At 32.4% G+C, this 22,627-nt stretch overlaps 2 protein-coding genes across 2 annotated transcripts; both read left to right on the top strand.

Moving 5' to 3' along the window:
- The first annotated feature begins 5,030 nt into the window (after positions 1–5,030).
- Positions 5,031–14,535, top strand: LOC111989450 (cyclic nucleotide-gated ion channel 1). The gene is made up of 8 exons (XM_024021230.2): positions 5,031–5,301; positions 5,843–5,960; positions 6,832–7,384; positions 8,004–8,216; positions 9,506–9,786; positions 10,559–10,670; positions 11,223–11,459; positions 13,594–14,535. The coding sequence occupies exons 2-8, from the start codon at positions 5,932–5,934 to the stop codon at positions 14,290–14,292; spliced, it is 2,124 nt and encodes a 707-aa protein (XP_023876998.1). The 5' UTR covers positions 5,031–5,301; positions 5,843–5,931; the 3' UTR covers positions 14,293–14,535.
- A 6,200-nt stretch (positions 14,536–20,735) lies between these two features.
- On the top strand, positions 20,736–21,251 carry LOC111989454 (cyclic nucleotide-gated ion channel 1-like). Its single transcript, XM_065778404.1, has 2 exons — positions 20,736–20,747; positions 20,826–21,251. The coding sequence occupies exons 1-2, from the start codon at positions 20,736–20,738 to the stop codon at positions 21,249–21,251; spliced, it is 438 nt and encodes a 145-aa protein (XP_065634476.1).
- Positions 21,252–22,627: the final 1,376 nt, after the last annotated feature.

The raw sequence follows: 22,627 nt of genomic DNA, 5'->3' as shown, positions 1-22,627 counted from the left end.
TATCTGAGGAGATAATCCTTCTTAGACTAACTTTCTCATCCCTTCCATTTGTATTTTACTTATGGGGTTCTGAACTTGACACCCTGGTTGTTGTTTATCCTCCTCGGATAGATAACGTTCTCGGCCAAGCCTAAGGCCCAGTACATGAATTTGGGCCCTTGTCCTTACGTATATGATTTTTAGTTGCATGTGAATTTTTTTTTTTTTAGAGGAAACGATAGCATGCTTCATTAATGTAAATCACCTTGTACAATAGGGAAGAGAAAAGAGGAGTATTCTTCTAACCAAACAATGACCTCCTCTTTCTCTTTTGCAACACTCGCCCAAGGTAGTTCAATACGATTACATTGTAAAGGAATGCTAGAAAAATAAATAAAATCAGAGCTCTCTCTAATAAATGATTTTTAGTTGTTTCTTTCTCTTTTATTTTTTTGAAATTTTTTGACACTAACCCTAAAAAAAAAAAACTCATCACACACGCAAAGCACATGTGATGAGGCAAGTATTAGATAATGTTATTATTGACCTTTGATGCACAGTAGCCCAAGTGGCCTTTATAATTAAGGATCCATAAGATCATAATATTTTATTCAGCATCTAAGTAAGGTTGTAAGCAAGTTGAGTTGAGTTGAGTTAAGCATTAAAAGTTTATAATTTTTCATTTAATTTTACTTTGAGTATGAGCTAAGTTCAAGTTCATTACCAAATTAAATTGCATGTTCATACTTGGTTTATATTTTTTGTTGAATAAGCTCTAGTTTTTTTTTTTTTTTTTTCCAAAATCTATTTAATTAACTTACATTCTTTTTCCGTATATAGTAAACGTCATGACTATTTTTTATACCATTTTGTAGATCTATACTAATAAATAATAACTAAATTATTTGAATTAATTAGATAAATTTATTTTTGTTTATGACAAAAAAATTAGATTCATCATCCTTTTATTATTTAAAATTATATGTAATTTTTACCATAAAAAATGCTCTTTATATTATCAATAAATCATAAATAATAATTTGAGAAACTTATTTACAATTTAACCTTAGGGGTGTATTTGGGTATCGCTTATTACTGAAAATACTGTAGCAAAATAGTTTTTAAATATGAATAGTGCCGTATGGGACCCAGAAAATGGCATACTCTATCGTATACACAGTTGCCGTAGGACCCACTGTGGCTGTGGGTCTCATTGTTTAAAACGCCAAACTCCAAACGCAAGCCATTTTAAGTGCTATCCAAATATAACTTAGCTCTATATAGCTATATTTGTATATACTTGTACATGTAAATACATAATATTATATATATACTAAGTTCAATCAAACTTCATGCTCACTAGCTAATTTATAAACACCTATATTTAATCCCTATTTATTTAACAGTCGAGTCTAAACTTAGACTTGTATTCCATTAATTTATTAAATAAATGAAAATAACTTTTTTTTTTCACCAACCTAGTCACATACTCACAATTATTCATCAACAAATCCGATCATTTATCGTCTTACTATTATAGTCTTAGGGTCTATTTGAGATCTGCTTATTTTACTAAAATTGAAATAGTTCTGTAGACAAAAGTAAAAGTTAGCTAAAATAGTACAGTAAGGACCATATATAATGAGACCCATAAATAGTAACAACAATAAATTAAGTAGTAAAATAAGTTGACAAAAATAATTTTTGCCAAACACATACTTATCGTACATACACTGAAATCATTATTATTATTATTATTTTTGTTTTTAATAAAGAACAGCCCAACATTTAGTATGTACATTGTGCCAAAAAATTAGTCACGCTAGGAAAAGTAACCGCAGGGGCTTTTAGTGACAATGAGTCAGAACTCAGAAGTACTCCGTGAAATGAATCTGAAGTCAACGAAGAGATGGATTAGAAATAGAAACTCTTGGCAGGCATTTTGTCCTCTGTAAATTGCAACGGAGTCACGGGAATGAAACCTTTCTCCTTATCTTTATTTATTTATTTTTGTGGCTACCATTATTACAAAATTTTTTTTTACAAAAAAAACAAAGAAAAGGAGAGAAGAGGCAGTTCAATGTATCTTTCCTGAAGGAAGAAATCATAAAAAAGTATTCTTTTTCCCACGGGTGATGGGTCCATCTCAATGAATTTGTTTAAAAAAAATATTTTTAATAACATTTAGGGAAGGAAATTATTTATTATTATTATTTTGGTTAAAAGGAAATATAATTAAGAAAAACTAGCTTTACAAAGTTTAGGGTAGGCAACACTTCAAATGTCTACCAATAGCAGATATAGGGGGAGAGGGATGCGGATACCATAGCAAACTATCATTAATGGAGTATCTTTCCTTAGCTAAAAAATCCGTACAATGATTTCCTTCGAAAAAAGTATGGAAGATGAGGGTTTTCTCAAAAAACTGAAGGAGCAACTTGCAATTAAAAAAAAAAAAATCAGAGCATTACAAGGGTGATTTAAGAAGGAATTATCATCTTGAGCATTGATGATATCTGTGGCTACTTTTGCATCCAATTCGTCATAGAGTATGTTTTATTTCTATACGTTGCATTTTGCTTTTAGAAAAATTCCAAAAAATGCTATTTCAAATACCATCATTTTAATCATTAACCTATATGCTAAAAGCATAGAGCACTAATAAATAAGGAAAAAAACATAAAAAGAGAAAGAAAACTGTCACACCTTTCAAATATAAACTTTCATAAACTATAGGATGTCAAATTAAATATATATGGATGAATATGTAAAAGAGATATGTTGCAACTTGCAAGAACATAATAACAATTCTAAAAAAAAAAAGAACATAATAACAATATAATAATATTTGTGGGAGGATGAGAATTGAAAGCAATTAATAAAGAAAATAAGATCATTTCCAAGGAGGAGAACTTTACAGAGAAAACTTATTTAACTAATAAGAAGTTCGGGATGTTGCCGTTGATGAAGGTGTTGAGGGCTCCTGCTTAACCTTGAGAAGGCCGAAAATCAGGAATGAAGGGAGAAAAACCAAGAAACACCTAGATCATGGACATTGAAAAATTAGGAGAGACATAAAAAGAGAGAAAAACCATCCAACTGTACTTTCTTCCACAGACCAAACCTGAGGACAAACACTTAGCCAATTTCCAGGTTCTGTCTTAATGAATGTCACCATTTCACATATAGTTTTTGGTCTTACTATTTCCACTTGTTACATAACGGGTATTTGAAGGTTAACTTTGCACCCCATCTATATAATTTAATTGTGTGAGTGAACTGCAACTTAATTAAAACACAGTCTTAATTATATGATCTACTTTTCAACGCCACAATATTAAATTTGAAAATAAATCTATTTTTAATTAAAAACTTAAAACTTACTTGGATTCTTGAAAATTTTGAATAATAATTCAAAGGTTGATACTCATTCAAATATTTAAAAATATTATAAGAGCAATTTTTTCTAATATAAGAGAGATTTTGGATAAAAACTTGAATCTAATAGACTAGCGTAGGGCCATAGGCATTGATATTATAAAAATATATACTATATTAACATATTATTTATTAAAAGACCATTTCAAAATAACATTATTTTTAACGTAATTATAAGAAATCGTAATCTTATAAAACAAACACTATCTCAACAATAAAGTAATGTAATTAACTTATTATGCAACAAGTCAAACAATAAATAAAAGAAGAAATTAAAAAAAGAACGAAAGAGAGATGTTACCAAGAAAGACAACAACCACAGCCTTTCGTTTTCGATTAAAATTGTGTTAATACTTACCACCAACAAGAGGAGGCTCAAGCGGTCAAACAATTTTTATTTATTTATTTTTATAATGATCTTTATAATAACAATTATTCTGCCACCAAGCAATTTGCTATAGTTTTTGTCATATGGTAAGTTTGAGTATAAAGAAATTAAACTGTCTTTACGCAATTACGTTAGACAGTGTCACTTGCCCACCATTTTACTACAAGACTTTAACTCAATAATTTTAAATAGGTAAAAGTTTTTGTTTGTGGAATAATGGATAAATAACGTGATCTATTATAAAAAAACGTATATTTTTTCATGAATATGATTGTAATTGGTTAGTTGCACATGTAAAAGTTGTGACAAAAATTATGATAAAAAAAATGTATATTTTCTCTTGCAAGAAAAAAGAAATTATCCTCAAAGCATGTTTTTTAGAGAGAAATTATCCTCAAAGCTGATATATACAAGGTACAACAGTGAAGTTTTGATGCAATAATAAAATTAGGCTCTTGTTAATAGATATCCTTAAAGCATTTGTTAAAAAAAAAATTTACTACGAATTTTATAAAACAAATATAAAAAATTGTCCAAAAAAATCCTTTAATTTTTTGGGTTGTTTTGGCAGCTATTGGCAGTTATTTTTGACAATTTTTCTCTTTTTTATTTAAGTGAGACTCATATAAGAAAATTTTAACAAGCACCGTGCAGTGCTTGTTAACATTTTCCTAATTTTTTTTTCATAATTTTTTTTTTAAAGAATGTTATAAAATAAAGAAGGTTTGAAGAAATGTGCCGTAATAAGTAATGTTAGAGACACATAAAAATGCATAATTTTGTGCTATAACTCACTACGTGACGAGTTGTGAGTAATGAAAATATGATCCCATATAACCCACTTTCAAACATCTACCAATTACAACTTGAAGTTATGCATTTTAATGCATTCATTCATAGCATTACTCTGCCGCAATACACCAGCCGAAGCCACCGTATAGAAAAGAAAAGAAGCAACCGTAGCAAAATCTTTTCTTCAGTACAAAAATTATAGATTCAAAAAAAAAAAGAAAAAGAAAAAAAAAACTCCAGAGGATAGTTTTTTATTATCAGACTAAAATATCAATTAATTTTTGATATAAATGAAGATTGGACTCAAATCTTTTATACAACTATTAAAAACTTTAGCAGTTGAGTTAATTAAAATTCACGTAGTCACCCACATAGTCATGAGTCTATTCAAGTAGGCTCCATAGTCACAAAGACTTTCCTGCCTTCTCATCCCCAACCCACACACAATTCCAAGCACTGCCTTTGGACTCATCTCCCTCTCTCTCTCTCTCTCTAAACTGAAACTTACAAAACTCAACTGTACATTCTCTCTCTCTCTCTCTAGTAAATTTCCCCGAACTTTCTCTCTCTCTCTCTCTCTCTCTCTCTCATCTCTATATTTCTGAAGAAGCAGTAGCAGTAGCAGCAGCAAAAGAAAATATATCTCTTTTAGGCTTTGATCGCCCATGGAGTTCTCTCTCTAACATGTACATCTACACTCTTCGGTGCGTTTCATTTTTCTCAATCTCCAAGTGAATGTCTTTCAAAACTTCTCGTTTCTTCAAATTCTTTTTTTTGTCTTTCAACTTGTTTTTATTTTCTTTATTCAATTTGTTTTTTGTTTTGAAATAATTTAGAGTTGGAGATTGGTGAAAACTCTAGAATTCAGTTTGAAACGGTCACAAGTTTTCAAACTTATGCAAATTTAGGGCGCATTTTACAATCTTCAAACTCGTCCTGATTTTTTCTTTATCTGAATTTTTTGTTGAATTTTTATTAATTTTTTTTAAGTAGAAAAAAGTTTGTTTCACAATATATATATATATATATATTTGGATAATCAATCATGTAATGAATCTTTGGCAATTGGCCTTTTCAGTGCTTGAAGTATTTATGTTTGTTTATATTTGCTAATTTGGATTTTTTTGGAATTTACGTGCATCAAATTTACATTTTAGTTCCAAATGAACTATTTTTGTGTACAATTGTCTTGTTGATCACTTTTTTTTTTTTGGTATTCTAAATTTGAATGCTTTTATTTTTCAGGGTTCAGCATTGAGAGCTTTTTTTGTGGTACATGAAGAAGTTTTTCTTGTGTTGATTAATTTGTTGTTTGTTAATAAGTTATATAAGTCATGAGCTATCAGCAAGGGAAGTTTGTAAGGTTAGTTTGATGCTATTGCTGCATATCCTAATTTATTTTGTTATGTGAAGTTATGCTATTTTAGTGTATTGCAAGCACCTTTTTTTTTTTTTTTTTTTTTTTTTTTTAATGTTTTAGGAAGCAAATAGATTAAAGGGTGCGTTTTTAAAAGTTGTTGCCAAACAGCATTTTGGGTTTAAAAGGAGCGTTTGTGAAAGAGCTATGAGGGGTTGCTGTTGCAAAATAGCATTTTGGGTTTTAAACTCCCAAATCGCCTAACCAAATGGACTCATAATCTGCATACTAAACTTGAAAGCACCTACCAATCTCATCTTCCAGACCCTGTAAAAGTGGGGGGCTTTATGTTTTGGGTGTGACGAAAAGATTGAATAATTGCTTTTTTTAGGGAGAGCAAAATGAATTCTTATTGGTCGAAAAAATTTTCTTTTTGTCACACACCAATGGTGCTACCATAGCCTTCTACAACTACCACTACTACTTCTATCTGCCTTTTTTGTTATGAAAACCTCCTCTGAGGCCTTTAATATTAATACCTTGGAGCTGTAGCCATGTTGAGTGTTGCGGCTGTTGCAACTCCCGGAACTATTCCACCACTTATTCCTACCTCCTACTTTACCATGTAGGTTAACGGAGTCCTGTGTATGTTGTTAATGCCATGTCTTTTACTGACTCTATTGCTGCCACAGCAGCCTTGAATGCTACTGCTGACACACAATGTTTCATTCGCCACCACCATTATAACGTTAGGGATCTTATATTCTGCATGTTGGTTTAGTTTTGAGATGCTTTGTGACTTCATCAGAACCTTTGATGTGTCTGGGCTTAAGAGTCATAAAACTGATGTTTAAATCATAAACTATGTTTTGTTCAGGTTTGAGGACTGGAAGTCAGAGAAAAGTACTGAAAATTATGGAGTGCATCCAGGAAGAATCAGACTGGCAATAAGCTCGTTTTCAGAAAAATTTCAAAGAGGCGTGGAATCTAGTTCAGAGAGGATGAAGGGGATTAAAAAATCACTGAAGTCCTATTCATTTAATAGTGCAAGGGCTAAAGGCTTGGGTTCTAGGTTTAAAATTCTTGATCCACAGGGGGCATTCCTTCAAAAGTGGAATAAGATATTTGTACTCTCGTGTGTGATTGCAGTTTCACTGGATCCGTTGTTCTTTTATGTCCCTGTGATTAATGATGCAATGAAGTGCCTTGACTTGGACCACAAGATGGAGATCACAGCAATTATTTTGCGTTCTTTCACGGATATGTTTTATGTAACTCATATTTTTTTTCAATTCCGTACTGGTTTTATTGCCCCTTCTTCTCGGGTATTTGGAAGAGGTGTTTTGGTAGAAGATGTTTGGGCAATAGCACTGAGGTATCTGTCATCATACTTCCTAATTGACATTCTTGCGGTCCTTCCACTTCCACAGGTAAGGGGAAAGTCTTTTTGCAGGCAATAATTTCTGTTAGGGGTATTGAAAAAGTTGACTTCCTTGGGTTTATATATAATATTGTCTTAATTCTGGGGTCTGTATCCATAGCCGACCCCATAGTTTTGGGACCGAAGTTTTGTTGTGTGTCTTAATTCTGGGGTGGATTACTTGATTAGTATGGTGGGGTGAGGAGGAGCTTGTATCTCAGTAAAGAAAAAAAAAAAAAAAAAAAATTCGTGTGCATGGGAAGTTTGGGCAATTGTGTCTGTTAATGTGATTGTCTTTGGGGTACTTAATTGCAGTTTCACTTCATTTATTGGACTATTTCAAAATTTTCTAGATTTGTCCTTCCATGTGGATCTTTTGTTATATGAAATTCTTGTGGCAGGACTAACAATTAGTTCATTGTGCATGTTGAACTTCACTCGTGTTTAAGCATGAGGTAGTAAGTTGGACGCTGAATTCAATGTTGTCCAAAATAGATATTATTTGTGTCTACTACTGTGAGGAATTTTTTCTTTTGTGAAATTCTCTGTATCCTAAGTCTTGCTCAAATAAATACTCTTACATAGTTCTGTATGATCTGTGGACTCCTAACTTGTTGTGATATACTCAGGCGGTGATCTTAATCGTTGTTCCGAAAATGGGAGGCTCAAGATCGTTGAATACTAAGAACTTGTTAAAATTTATTGTTTTCTTCCAATATTTGCCGAGGTTCCTTCGAATATATCCTTTGTATAAAGAAGTTACGAGGACTTCTGGCATACTCACAGAAACGGCATGGGCTGGAGCTGCATTCAATCTCTTTCTTTACATGCTTGCCAGCCATGTAAGTTGATTAAACAGCTTAGTATTTGGTTTATACTAGGGAATATACTTTTTTTTTTCAAAAAATATTTTATCTTAGTAGATTCATTTTACCTTAGTGTTACCTTTTTAGCTTACTGTCATTGTAAACCTGACTTATGTCCCTATCTGTGCTTCCGTTGCCTCTTAATTTTTTTAATGACCATAACGTGTAGTTGTACTCAAATAATTTCTTAGTCATAGATATGTTGTTTGGTTTTCACTCTAGAGATGTCTAATGGTGACTTGTATGCGGGTACCCCTTTTAAGATGTAGAAATATAGTGTTGGTAAAAAAGAAAACAATATTAAGAAGGGTAGCTAAAACTATTGAACTGTGAAATGCAGATAGGCAAGATTACATTCATTTAAGTAAATAAGGAATTCAGCAAAAAAAAAAAAAAAAAAAGAAGAGTAAATAAGGAATGTGTGAACATCCATTAGGAGTCAGATTTATCAATATCTATGTTTAGGGTTATCATGTAACCCTAAACATAGGTACATGATACATATGCACACATGTATGTAAGCCAGTTTTTCTACAAGCAGGTGTAGAATAGGTTTTACTGAAGAGTGGTAATACGTTAATGAAACTATAAAAGATTGAGTTGTTTATGGTCCTATATTTTTTCTTGAATGCTCAACACTTGTGGGATTAAATTTTTATGAATGGGATGATAGTGTGTAGCTTTTATGTTTATAAGGGACAAAAATGAGTGTTGTGTTTCTACTTGAACACTGGATGCTGGATCCTGCAACTTATATATATATGTATGTAAGCATTTGTGTACCAAAAAAATTAAATTAAAAAGAAAGGAAATTATATTTAATAAATTTCACCAGTAAAAGGCATTACTCAAATTTTCTTATGAGACATCCTTGACTAAAATTGAGGTGGATACTCAGTTTAACTGTTGACGACACAGTTGTGTAGAAAATGTCTAATTCATCAGTAGTCAATAGGGAGAAGTGTCCCATCTTATAGTGAGAATATCATAGCATTGCTGGCTTGACAAGCTTTAATTTGTATTCTTTGTTCATATGCTAATGGTATCAAAGGGAAACACAGAAGTTCTGATTTCATCTGACCTTTAGCCTTTGGGGCCTCTTCCTTTGAAGAGTGAACACCATTGAACTTGCAAAGTATTGTACGAGCCATATCATTTTTATTGCATTTAGAATTTTTCCTATTGAATTTTATGGTAAATGGAAGTGCAATTGTTTCTTTCCTGCATATATATTTCTGATTATTAAGTGTTTGCTGTTGTTTTAGGTACTTGGAGCCTTTTGGTATTTGTTCTCCATAGAAAGGGAATCCACATGCTGGCAACAAGCCTGTGGGGAGAATAAAACATGCACCGCTAGTTCTATGTTTTGTGATACTAGTTCTGACATGGACATTTTCCTGAATAATTCTTGCCCAGTACAGACACCAAATACAACACTCTTTGATTTTGGAATATTCCTTGATGCTCTTCAATCTGGTGTAGTGGAGTCAACTGATTTTCCACAGAAGTTATTTTACTGTTTTTGGTGGGGACTACGAAATCTGAGGTATGCTTATATAGGATATTTTTCTTTTATGCTGGACTAGTTGGCTACAATAATGTCACTTAGTGTGTGTGTATTGCATCGAATTTCTAGTTTGCCATTGCACATATGTTGGATGTATGCGGAATAATCAAGTAACAGGCTCTGGTTTAGAAATATTACTGGTGCCATATCCAGTGCTCATTTGCTTTTAAAAAAAAATTATTATTCATTCTTATGGTTTCATAACTTTTTTTTTGTGGTTCTTGCCTGTTCTTTCTGCTGAATGACATATATTATTGGTCACTTAACAGGTTTATTTAATCACATTTTGTCATTGATTGGATGAGAAGGGATAAATGATCATAAATTGGGTTGATATTTCATATTTATCCTAGGACGTCATCTCTTCTCTCTCTCTTTGAATATTATGTAAATATTCAATTTCGGGATCTGACTCGGGTGAGATTCTCCTGATGAAAGATTGAACCTTGTTTGTGATGTAACATTACTATTATGCTAAAAAAAAGAAAAAGAAAAAACCCTTATATGATTTCATTAGGTTCTCAGGTGTAAATGTGACCTATTGAATTTCCGTTCTCGTTTCTTGCATTTTCAGCCCATGAATAGAACTAGTCTTATCTTATTGTGTTGTGCATTTTATTATATTTCATGTGGACTTTGTCATTTGAGATATATATATATATATATATGTAAACATATGCGTGTAGAGCACAGTGCAGTTCACTTCTAAATTTTTTGTCTGATAATTTATACTTGCTTCTTTGTTTTGCAGTTCTCTTGGTCAAAATCTTGTAACAAGTACCTATGTCTGGGAAATCTGCTTCGCAGTTTTCATTTCAATCTCTGGCTTGGTACTATTTTCATTTCTGATAGGGAATATGCAGGTTGGTACTAACCATTTTACTTTACAGCTTTTAGTTGTGTTTATGTTATCATGATGATTTTTAAAACTTTAAATTGGTTCTTTACCTGCTAATTGTATGGACTATGGACTGTGGACCGCTCATCTATGGGTACACTTAGAAGGATTTTTATATCAAAGTCTGGCCTTTATATTTTCAAGAATTGGTCATGCATTATTTTATGTGTTAGAATATGCACAGCTTTCACGTAAGCTACGTTTGGTTCGATTTTGGAAATGCTTAAAAAATTTCCCATGATTGATCTTCTTTAATTTCAGATTCTTTTTTTTACTTGAAGCAAACCCTTGTTGTCCATCACATATACTCCTTTTATGTCTTATGTTTTTATTTGATTCAAAGGCAGCTGGTTGGATGACCTAGAAATATTATCTCAATGCGTGGCTTAAAATTTTGAGATGAAGCTCACTTTTAGGTTGTTTGAGGCTCAATTGTCTTCTATGGAAACACAAAGTTTAACTTGTATGATGCCCCTTGTATTCTATGTTATGATGAATTCAACTTGTTTTGAAATAGACATATTTGCAATCCACAACTACAAGATTGGAGGAGATGAGAGTCAAAAGGCGGGATGCAGAACAGTGGATGGCACACCGTTTGCTCCCTGAGGATTTGAGAGAGCGGATTAGGAGGTATGAACAATACAAATGGCAAGAAACTAGAGGTGTTGATGAAGACAATCTGCTTCAGAATCTTCCCAAGGATCTCAGAAGGGACATAAAGCGCCATCTCTGCTTGGCTCTTCTCATGAGAGTGAGTTACTCCACTTTTACAACTTTTTTCCATATCATGTTGCTGGGAGTAAGAATAGTATTGTTCCACTTGTCTAAGTGTAATTGTTAGGTAGGGTTCATCCTAAAATATACTGTAGGGACAAAGGCCTAGTCTATTTGGTGTGGACACTACATGCAATCCCCGATCACATGGCTTGACAATGGAAAGCTTGCTATCTGTTGGGCAATGATTGATATTTATTTTATTTTATTTTATATAAGAATTTAATTTATATTTTGCTTTTTTAAAATTTTTATTTTTTATTTTTATGTAATCTGTTAAATTGTTATTTTTCTTTCCTACTAGGTTTATAATCTGTTTGCTTGTTTTGTTAGAAAGTATTTCCTTTTTAGTTTCCTTTCTTCCTTGATATAGCTTGGGAACCCTATTTAAAGGACCTACAGTTTAGTATTGATATGATTGACTTGATCAATAAAATATCTGTTGGAATTCTTCCAATATCTTGGTGCTGATTTCAGGTAACCCTTGGTGCTAATGCCAGTGTTTTTATATTTTTTTCCATGTTGGGTGCTGATTCCTACATTTTATCCCCCTTTCCACTACTGGGTGTTGGTTTTTAGGTTGTATCCCTGTTTTCACTACTTGGTGCCAATTCCGACCAACATGAGGTGTTGATTCTTAGATTATCCCTTATATTTTTTATCCTCTTTTTATTTTCCAAACACATGTTCCTAGAATGCGTATGTGCTGCATCACCATTCCTTCATGATTAATGCCTGCAACAAAATCTCAACTTTAGCTATCCTGGTATTTTTTTGTTCGAGGTTATGAAAGTCAATTGCACTGATTGCATGGATTAATGGCTATCCTGTGAACTCAAGATGACAACTATTGCTTTCCCTGTTTCACTTCCTGCTGTTACTCTTAACTAAGTTCAAATTTGGTTAATATACCAATCAAACAAGTTAGATTGTCTGGGGCAGGAAAAAACCAAAATTGATGCAACACTGACATTGAAGAATAGAAAAAAAGTATTTAGGAATTAGCTCCTAGGCTTGCTTGAAATTGGCACCAAGCAAGAGACACAACCTAGGAATTAACTCCTAGGGTTGGCTGAAATCAACACCAGACCATTGGGAAAATTTCAATGGAATTTTTTTTTAATCAAGCAAACTGTAAACTCTCTATTGGAGTACAATAGCATGCTTATATAGACTTATAGAACTGACCTTAATTCTAATTGACTTAACAAAGCCTAATTATTGAGTTACAAAAATATGCTTGACTCTAGAAAATTAAATAAAATACCATTAAGCTTTTCTTTTTTAGAACTTTGTTGGATTGGTTGTTTGCTCTGCAAAACAAATCTTTCCCTTCTTTTTTTGTTTTCCTAGATTCTTGTAATTTTTGTTCTTGATTTGTTGTCTCCTTTTTCACTCCCTGTGTACTAGAGTGTTTCCCCTTTGATATCAATATATCTTATTACTTATCAAAAAAAAAAAAAAAAAACCTAAAATAAATTCAATGGATCAATAAAAAATATGATTGACTTTTAAAAAAATTAAATAAAACTAGTTAAAATGAAATTGTCTTCATGCTTCTACCTTTTCAGTCCTGCCTCGAAGGTTTTGAGCTCTTCAACATGCTTTAACCTTGATTATTTGGATTCATTACTAGTCTGTTTGGAAATGGACTTCACTGTTATTTCTGTTGGTGTGGACTGGTTCATGCCTTGAATTCCCTGTTTAAAAGCTTTATGCTGTATTTGGAAGTAGGTGTATTGAAACATATATCCTCTAAATGGCTTGTGGGTTTATAGTGCTCTTGGATGTCATCTTATTAGTTTAATGTACGACTAACTTTGTGTTTTGTTTATCAAGGAAAATGTGGCCATTGTTTTATGAGAAGAAAAAAAAAAAAAGGGAGGGGGGGGGGGGGGTTGGGTTTCAAATATCTAACAGCCAGTGGACGCTTGTCTTCAAGGAGCATATACTGGACCAATAGGCTGATCATTTTAATGGCCAGAAGATATGGACTCCTAAGAAAAATCCATTAGAAGTTGTCTACCTCTGTTTTTAGTTGAATTCTTATGCACCCTCAGTAACTACTAGATCTGCAATTGATTCTTCTTAATTTTTTTGGATGTTGTAAGGTACCAATGTTTGAAAAGATGGATGAACAACTGTTGGATGCAATGTGTGACCGTCTTAAGCCAGTTCTCTATACAGAGAAAAGCTACGTTGTTCGGGAGGGAGACCCAGTTGATGACATGCTCTTCATCATGAGGGGCAAGCTATTGACCATGACAACCAATGGTGGAAGAACCGGCTTCTTCAATTCTGAATATCTTAAGGCTGGTGACTTTTGTGGAGAAGAACTTCTTACTTGGGCTCTGGATCCTCATTCCTCATCCAATCTTCCCATCTCGACAAGAACCGTCCAAGCCCTTACAGAAGTTGAAGCCTTTGCTCTTAAAGCTGACGACTTGAAGTTTGTTGCCTCTCAGTTCCGGCGACTTCATAGCAAGCAGCTTCGCCATACTTTCAGGTTTTATTCTCAGCAATGGAGGACTTGGGCAGCTTGTTTTATACAGGTAGCCTGGCGCCGCTGTAAGAAGAAGAAGCTTGAAGAGGCTCTTCTGGCAGAGGAGAATAGGTTGCAAGATGCATTGGCCAAGGCTGGTGGGAGCTCGCCAAGTTTAGGTGCCACCATTTATGCCTCGCGGTTTGCTGCTAATATACTTCGCACTTTGCGGCGCAATAGTACAAGAAAGGCTAGGGTGCCAGAGAGAGTTCCACCTATGCTGCTTCAGAAACCAGCAGAGCCGGATTTTACTTCTGAAGACCAATAGGTGAAATTCTCCTAGTTATTTATATGCTTGGCTTTGTTGTACTCAATGTGAAATTATAATTCTTTTTTTTCATAGAGCAGGAGTACTTGAATCGCATTTTGGTCAAAAGTCAAGATTTTTGGCTGTGTAAGATCTGTGTATATTATGTTATATATGGAAATGTTTACCCCTTTTTTTGTTGTAAAAATACAATTTTGGGTTAGGTTTTTTGGTAAATTTCAAGTGCTATTATTATTTTTTTTATTTTGGAAAAGAAGTAACGAAAGATTATTAACTGAATTCAACGGGTCTCTGAACTTCCAATTTAAGCAATTTCGATTTGATATAAATTTGGACATTTCATTCATGTCGGCCAGAAATTCCTTATTTCGTGCGTCCATTACACCGGCCCTGCTTCCAATTTCCTCCTCCATTAGCTTCTGATCAACAGCTGTGGCCTCAAGTACATCATAAAGCATCAAGCATCAACAATCGCCGCCAGCATTGGTTTGTTACCTGCGGTTATTTAGTGTCGAAGAGAAGCTCATACCCAGAATTGGTCACGATTTTATCTTTGGGAATAATGAGAATTGATCTGATGGTGTCGCGTACCAAAATGTTAAATATTGTTACGTATTTATGGAATTGATTTTATATAACAGTTCAGGGTATAATGCAGATATGGAATTGATATTATGGAGCCAAACTTTGTCCACTAAGCAATACTTTCAAGAAACATTTGTACCACTATCGACGCTTATCCTTGATGTGATAGTCACTCTTCAAGTATAAGTGATTGTGAGATGTGGGGGTCTAAAGCTGGTGTTTAAGTATCTAGGAGAAAAAAAAGAAGTTGGGACAGTTGAACCTCCAAGTTTACTATTCTATCTGTAAAGTGAGGTTTTAAAAAACTGTACATATAATACTAAAAGCTGATGCCAACACAAATTAAACACACAAAGAAATTGATACTATACATTAGTATTAAATCCTTCTGTTTTGGATAAGTGAGTGGGAAGGGAGGGTAATCTTTTGGTTCCTTCCTGCCCCCTCCCCCATATGAACCAGAAGAAATGCTAAAATAAAAGGATGTTGAAAACTTGAAATGTCGTCGGGTGGTTGTCCGTTTTCTTCGTTGTAGTTGTTGTGTTTATTTATTTATTTTTTATTTTTTTTGAGAAAATTTTCTTCGCTGTTTTGTTCCTTTTGGTTGGTGTCGTTGAATTAACAATTAATAAATCTTAGAGACAAAATATTTGACACAAAATTTCCTAACTATCAACTAAACCGTTATGAAAAATATTGTAAAAATTGTTACATAGCATTACTCGTTGAATAAAAGTGTCCTTTTAGGTTTATGTTTATTTACGTCGTCGTGAGGACTGGTTCTTTGTATTCATGTATTTGTTACCGAGAGATTTGGAGTTTCTGTAATGTTTCCCCTCGCTCATGTATGAGTTTTGACTTTTATATTTAACAAAACATTGAATAGTTTTTATACAAATATTTTATTGGAACGTTGAATTTGTGGTTTACCAAATGGTTAAAGAATGTTGAAAAAAATTGATTCCGTTTGCTTGTCAGTCGTTCTTGAAAACGAAGAAAATACTATAAAACAAAAAAGAAAATTCATTTCAAAGCTGGCTAGTAATCAAATGATTGATTGGATTGTCACTTGCAATCTAAATATCATGAAGGTACTATATATAGTCAACTTGCTAGCATGCTTTGAGGACTATCTTTTTCTTTTCGTTTTCTTAAATATTTCTTGAGTTCCCACTTGCAATATATTGCAATGAAGACGAGGTTTTATATATATAAAAGCAAATTGCAAAATATTCTATCTTTTATATAATTTCTTCATTATAATTTGCTGGGGATTTTCGAAGTTGGACTTTTTGCGAGGTTACAATACCATGTTTAGCTGGCTGAGTTGAGTTTTGCTATAAATTAAAAAACTCATTGGTTGGTAAGAGAAGCAATAGTATTAATTAAAGAAAGACTAGATGGATAGACTATTGTTAATAATTCAATAATTAGAAACTATTTATGAGAACAAAAAGAGTTTCCCTTGTCTATAACTTTCATCTTCATCTGCACACTCTTAAAATCCTCCAAAAAGCCAATGTATCCCGGTCTCTACTCGAGTTTATTAGGTTCAATTTTCAATTTTGTACTTCACACTACTCTCGAGTCTCTTTCTCGATATCCATACATAAATATATAGTTTGGAGCTAGGTTGATCCTTTATTTATTTGGACATTTTATCATTGAAAAGCTTAAGATATGAGTCTTTGTCAGCATGTTAATGGTGTGATGTTAGGCTCTATTCCCTTTTTCGGTTTTTTTAGTAGACAGTAATACTTATTAGAACACACACGAAAATAGTAATATTAGTGTTTTAAACAAAGTTTATAATACATTATATAACCAGAGTACAACTACAAAAGGGAACCTTTGTAGTTGTAAATTAGGGTTATAAACAGCGAACACTAAACACACACAACCAATGTAGGATAAACATCTCTATATTTTTTTTTTTGGTTAATACTTAATACCATTGTAAGCATTCTTCTTTAGAAGCTCATATACAAAACTATAGTGTGCACAGTAGGTATCTATGATAATCAAATAATCCCTCCATCTTGAATTATTAGTGAATTATATTCTATTTTAGAATATCTTAAATGTAGTATTTTTTGAAAAATTAATAATTTTTTTTTCTAACTTACCCTTTATTTTTTGTAAAAAGTCAACACCATTTTTAATTTTTTATCATGTGAGTGTCAACATTTTATTATTATATAAAATTGAATGATACTACATTTATTACAAAGTTTACTACACAATTACCTACTGTGTTAATTTTTTAAATATAATTAAAGTAATTCAAAATTTTATTTATTATACTATACCAATTACATTCATTACCATTTTAGTTTGTAAATCTTTTTTATGTAAATTCCATAATAATTTTAGTATTTTCCTTCTTTGCTATTTTTATTTTAAATGTACTTAAATTAATTAAAAAGTAGGAAGGAAAATATTTTACTCCAAACCACATTTTAGAAGACCTATTACGTAATGATTCATATAACCATTCACGTGTATTAAATTACACGATTCATTAAATTATTTAAACAAGTCACATGACCATCAAGTAAGTCATGTTATACGTAGTGGGTTAGAGTAATTTTTCTTAGAATTCTACATGGTGCCTTTGATGTATCTTTGTTCAGTTTGATGGGTATATTTGAAATGTTTTAGACTATGTTTTTGTTTGTTTTGTTCAGGAATGAGGAAATTGCAGTGCAAGTTCGTGATAATGATAGAATTAGAGATGATTCAGGAGAAAGAACAACGAGAAAAACAATTCTTCAGAATCTTGAACCAGAGGGGAAGTTCCTCCTAATCTGGAATGTGACGTTTATTGTGTCGTGTATGATTGCAGTATCATTGGATCCTTTGTTCTTTTACCTTCCTGTGATCAATGAAGACAGAAAGTGCCTTGCGTTGGATACAAAACTAAAGATCATAGCAAATTTGTTTGCGATCGGTCACTGACTTTATACATCTCTTGAATATCATTTTGCAATTTCTTTGTCCTTATATAGATGAGGATGAGCGGAAACTTGGAAGAACTAGGGAAGTTACAGATGCTTGGCCAATAGCAAAGAGGTCCTTGTGGTCCTACTTCATATTCGACATTCTTGCTATTCTTCCACTCCCACAGGTAAGGGAGACTTTTCTACTTCTAAACTCCCCTTTTTTTTTTCTTTTTTCATTCTCACTCACACGTGTACACCCAGCATATATATTTGTGATTATTTGAGTAGAAGGGAAAAAAAAAATCAAGTTTCTATGTATAAGTGATGTCCTACATAAGTAGAGCTGACAATGCTTGTTATCATCTATCTAGGTACTAGTTCCTATTATTTTTATCACAAATGGTCCTAGACTCCAAGAAGTTCTTGAATGCTGCTATTCTCATCCAATATGTGCCAAGAGTTCTACGAATCTGTCTATCATGGACGAAAATTATCAGCACTGACAACCAACTTTCCAGAATTGTATGGTTGAAAGCTGCATTCAATTTCTTTCTATATATCATTGCAAGTCAGGTAAGTAGGATGTTCAATTTCATAGTATATCCTTCGATAAAAATGTTTGGTATGCACAATCTACTGATCTTTTATTGAATTGGTGGTCTTTTACTTTTACGTATTGGGTGCCTTTTGGTACTTCTTTTCTATCGAACGGGAGACAGCTTGCTGGCATGGAGCCTGTGAAAATCAAATTGGATGCCTCCAAAGTACTTTCAACTGTGATCATAGTTCAGGAAATCACTCATTTATAAATGATTATTGCTCTGTAGCAACACCAAATGCAATGCTTTCTGATTTTGGGATATTCCTTGAAGCCATTCGATCTGGTATCGTGGCATCCACAAATTTTCGTAAAAGTTCACGTTCTGTTTCTGGTGGGGCCTGCGAAATTTGAGGTTTGCACATAGTTCTTATCAGTACTTGTCATCAATAAAAACATCATGCTCTTGGAAAATTCGAACATTATTTGTCACAAAGAGTTTTGGTATTCAGGTGTTCAACAACTCTAGATTCCATGGCAAAGGATGTACAAAATTTCGTATAAAAAGAAAATTAAAATAGAACATTCATCCAAATAATGTTCTCTTTGTATGAATACGGATGTTGAATATCCGGATTCTCTTTGGATGAAACAAGATTACAAAATTGGAATCCGAATTCTCATATCTTAATTTTTTCCTTTCAAATCCTAAAAGCTTGATTTATTTTTTCATTAAAAATTATTTGTCGATGGTCTCATATAACTTTTACTCTGATGGTTTTTTAATTAGAAAAAAAAGAAAAGAAAACTAGAAATAATTTTTGTTGGAATCTGATCTGCATGTGTGTTAGCGTGCATTGTAATGCATGGCAAAACTTTATTTGATACATACTCACACATATAACGTATTATATATAATTTAAGCTCAAACATGAATTATGGTAAAATAATTTACCGCTTTCATTTTTTAAATGAAGGTCTTTGTGAATTTACATATTTTCTTGTCGTTTTAGGCTTGTAATCTTGGTTTCTGTTTGCTAATCTTAAGTCCCACGTCTAGTCTTAAAATCATTTTAGATTTTTTTATTATAAAATTTTATTTTGCCCACATTAATTATATTTATCTGATATTACCATCTTATACATTATAGTTGCTCCAAATTTTGCAGTTCTCTTGGTCAAAACCTTCAAACAAGTACCTATGTCTGGGAAAACTGCTTCGCAGTTTTGATTTCGATCTCTGACTTACTGCTGTTTTTGTATTTCATTGGAAATTTGCAGGTTGGCTCTAAACATCTTTTTATTTTTATTTTTTTCCCTAAGCTTTAGGCTCTTATTTATATAATTGTGTTTATAAGCATTAGAGATGGTTTCTGTATAAATAGAATAAGACACAGCATTCATCTTTGCAAGCCCCTTCTAAGGAAAGTGAGTCTTATTCTTCTTCTTCTTCCTCACTTTTATTTTTTATTTTTATAGATATAGTTAAAACTTAAAAAGTAGTATGATTGAAGTTTTTAACTATTATCCTTTGGAAGATTTGTGAAAAATATTGAAATATAAATATCTGGAATACTATACAAAGGGATAGGCAATATGATCGTAGTTAATTAGTAATATAGTATACAGAATAAAATATATAATACGTATGTTTATATTTGGTTTAAAATTTCAGAAAGCATTTTAAATTTAAAATTCTGACATAAAAACAGAAATATATATATATATATATACATATATGTACACTGTACACATGTACGCCTATATATATACATTACGGATTTGAATAAAAAAATTTCAAATTATTAAAAGAAATGTTTATATATTGAGTTATTTGTTCTATTATATACTTTCTAATTTAATGACAAACTTATGTTATGTTAGTATAAGTTCATAAGATATTATCAAAAGCCAACTAATTAAGTTTTTAGTATATATTTTAATTTTACCAATATATATAAATTTAGACAGTACTTTAAGCAATCAAAACAACAAATAAATTTATTTATTGTCTATATTTTATTGTGATTTTGAATGTTCTGATTTTTGCTTATTTAAAATCTAATATGCACACATAGATGACATTAATTAAGATTTAATATTCTAAAATACAAAAAGTCCGAATTCACTCCCATTAAAAAAAAGGTCTAAATTCACAAGGAGTCAAACACGCTTAATATGGGCTTTTTTACTTGATAGTAGATAGATATAATTAATTCCACTTGGAATGAAGGACCATTTTAATTTTATATTTGGTCAGTATAATGAGGGGGCTCAATAACAATTATACTCATGAATAACACTGAATTTTCAAGAAATGCAACCAAAAATTTTATTAAAAAAAAAGTAAAAATTGAAGGGCCATGCCCATGTGTACAATGGCACAGGAGGTTTTATTTAATTCTTGACATTGATCCTTGTAGATTGGTCTTCTTCTCATTATTTTTCTCCAATTGTTTGTAAGCTAGGTGCCATTGCTTGAGAGAAATGAACGACTGTTGCAAAGGGTCTGCGGCTTTCTCAAGCCAGTGTACTACAATAAGCAAAGCCATATTGTTCGGGAGGGAGAACCACTTGATGCGACTCTTTTTATCACGCAAGGCATTGTGTGGAGCTTCACAACCGGTAATAATGGTGAGGGAAATGATTCCTCAGAGGCTGAGTATATTGGAAAAGGTGATTTCTATGGACAAGATCTTCTAGATTGGGCTTTCAATGACTCCCCCATATCACTTAACCTATCCAAGCTCCCAATCTCTAAGAAAACTGTCAAAACTCATGCAAAAGTTGAAGGCTTTGCTCTAATGGCCAACAACTTGAAAACTGTAGTTTCAAATTGGAGAACTGTAGCTTCTGCTTTACGAGTAGCATGGCAGCGCCGCCATGGAAGATAAGAATGAAAAGTCTTGAAAAGCTGGTTTGTTTTGCAGCTCTTCAATTGTATTAAGTGTGTGTTTGTCAAAAATTAAAAAGCTAACTTATTTTACTATTTAACTTATTTTTGCTACTATTTATAGGCTCTACAATACTTTTTGGTACTATTCATATGTCTCATTATACCATTTTAGCTAACTTTTACATTTATTTATAGTACTTTCAGCAAAATAAACGGATTCCAAACATAACCTAAATTGTGCAAAAACATCTTCACATTGGTTTTACATAGACAGTTATTGGTTGTTTGGATTCTGAGCTTTGTTTGTATATGGTTGTAGGTATGGACCAAGAGTAAGAGCTAGGCTCCAGATTCAAGAGTGAATTTATGTTGGAGAGACTTAAATTTATATTAATTTTTTTCAAAGTTCCTCTTGAAAGAGTGTGTTTGGAACCACATATGGGATGTAGTTTGATGGTAGGAGTCTTTATTCCAGTATTTAGAGAAGGGTGGTTCAAACAATAGTCCTAAAAAGGTCTGTGTGGTACACGTGGTATTACCCATATTACTCGATGAACTCACAGAAGACTCATTTTTTTATTCAGCAAAAAAGAAAAAGAAAAAGTGTGTTTGGGAATAACTTTTAACTTTTATATACAGCTTTTACCATCCTTTTTATCAGAATTTACGCTTGCAGTAAATTTCATCAATGGAGTAATCTGATTAGAAATGAGGAAGAGAGAGTTTTTGTATATGCGTTTAATTCATTGAATGAAATAATACAAGCTTTGTTTCTTATATAGGAAATAGAATCTACAAGTGCCATATGTAAAACTCCTAACTAACTCCTATACAGTAAAACTATGTGTAGCCTAACTAACAATACATTAAACTACATGTAGTTTATCTTATGTACAAAACTTCTTTACACATTACAGAGTTGCAGTAAGCCTATACTGATGAGTAACATCTAATACTCCCCCTTAAGATGAACCATAGATGTTGATTAGGTTCATCTTGGATAAAAGAAATAAGAATTGCTTTTGGTGGAGAGGTTTAGTAAACAAATCAGCTAGCTGATATATTGTAGGCACATGGAAGGTCTTCATCACTCCGTCTTCAATCTTTTCCCTAATGAAGTGACAGTTAATCTCTATGTGCTTGGTTCTGTCATGGAATACAGGATTTGTAGCAATGTAGAGTGCTGCCTTGCTATCACAGTAGAGAGAAGCTGGTCCTTTGTGTGCGTGACCAAAAGTGTCAAGCAAAGCAATTAGCCAAACTATCTCACTAGTCACACAAGCCATAGCTCTATATTCTGATTTTGCTGAAGATCTTGAGACTACCTGCTGCTTCTTACATTTCCATGAAATCAAGGATTCACCTAAGAAGATA

The sequence above is a fragment of the Quercus suber genome, unplaced genomic scaffold (assembly GCF_002906115.3).
Source record: "Quercus suber isolate HL8 unplaced genomic scaffold, Cork oak 2.0 scaffold_182, whole genome shotgun sequence".
Taxonomy (NCBI): Eukaryota; Viridiplantae; Streptophyta; class Magnoliopsida; order Fagales; family Fagaceae; genus Quercus; species Quercus suber.
Note: the sequence above shows the minus strand (reverse complement) of the source record. Positions and strands in the feature narration are given on the sequence as shown.

Excerpts from the sequence above, each read along its gene's own strand:
- LOC111989450 (XM_024021230.2), top strand. The coding sequence starts at position 5,932 with ATGAGCTATCAGCAAGGGAAGTTTGTAAG. Across the intron at positions 8,217-9,505 it reads TTTACATGCTTGCCAGCCAT|GTACTTGGAGCCTTTTGGTA; the intron begins GTAAGTTGATTA and ends CTGTTGTTTTAG. Across the intron at positions 9,787-10,558 it reads TGGGGACTACGAAATCTGAG|TTCTCTTGGTCAAAATCTTG; the intron begins GTATGCTTATAT and ends TTTGTTTTGCAG.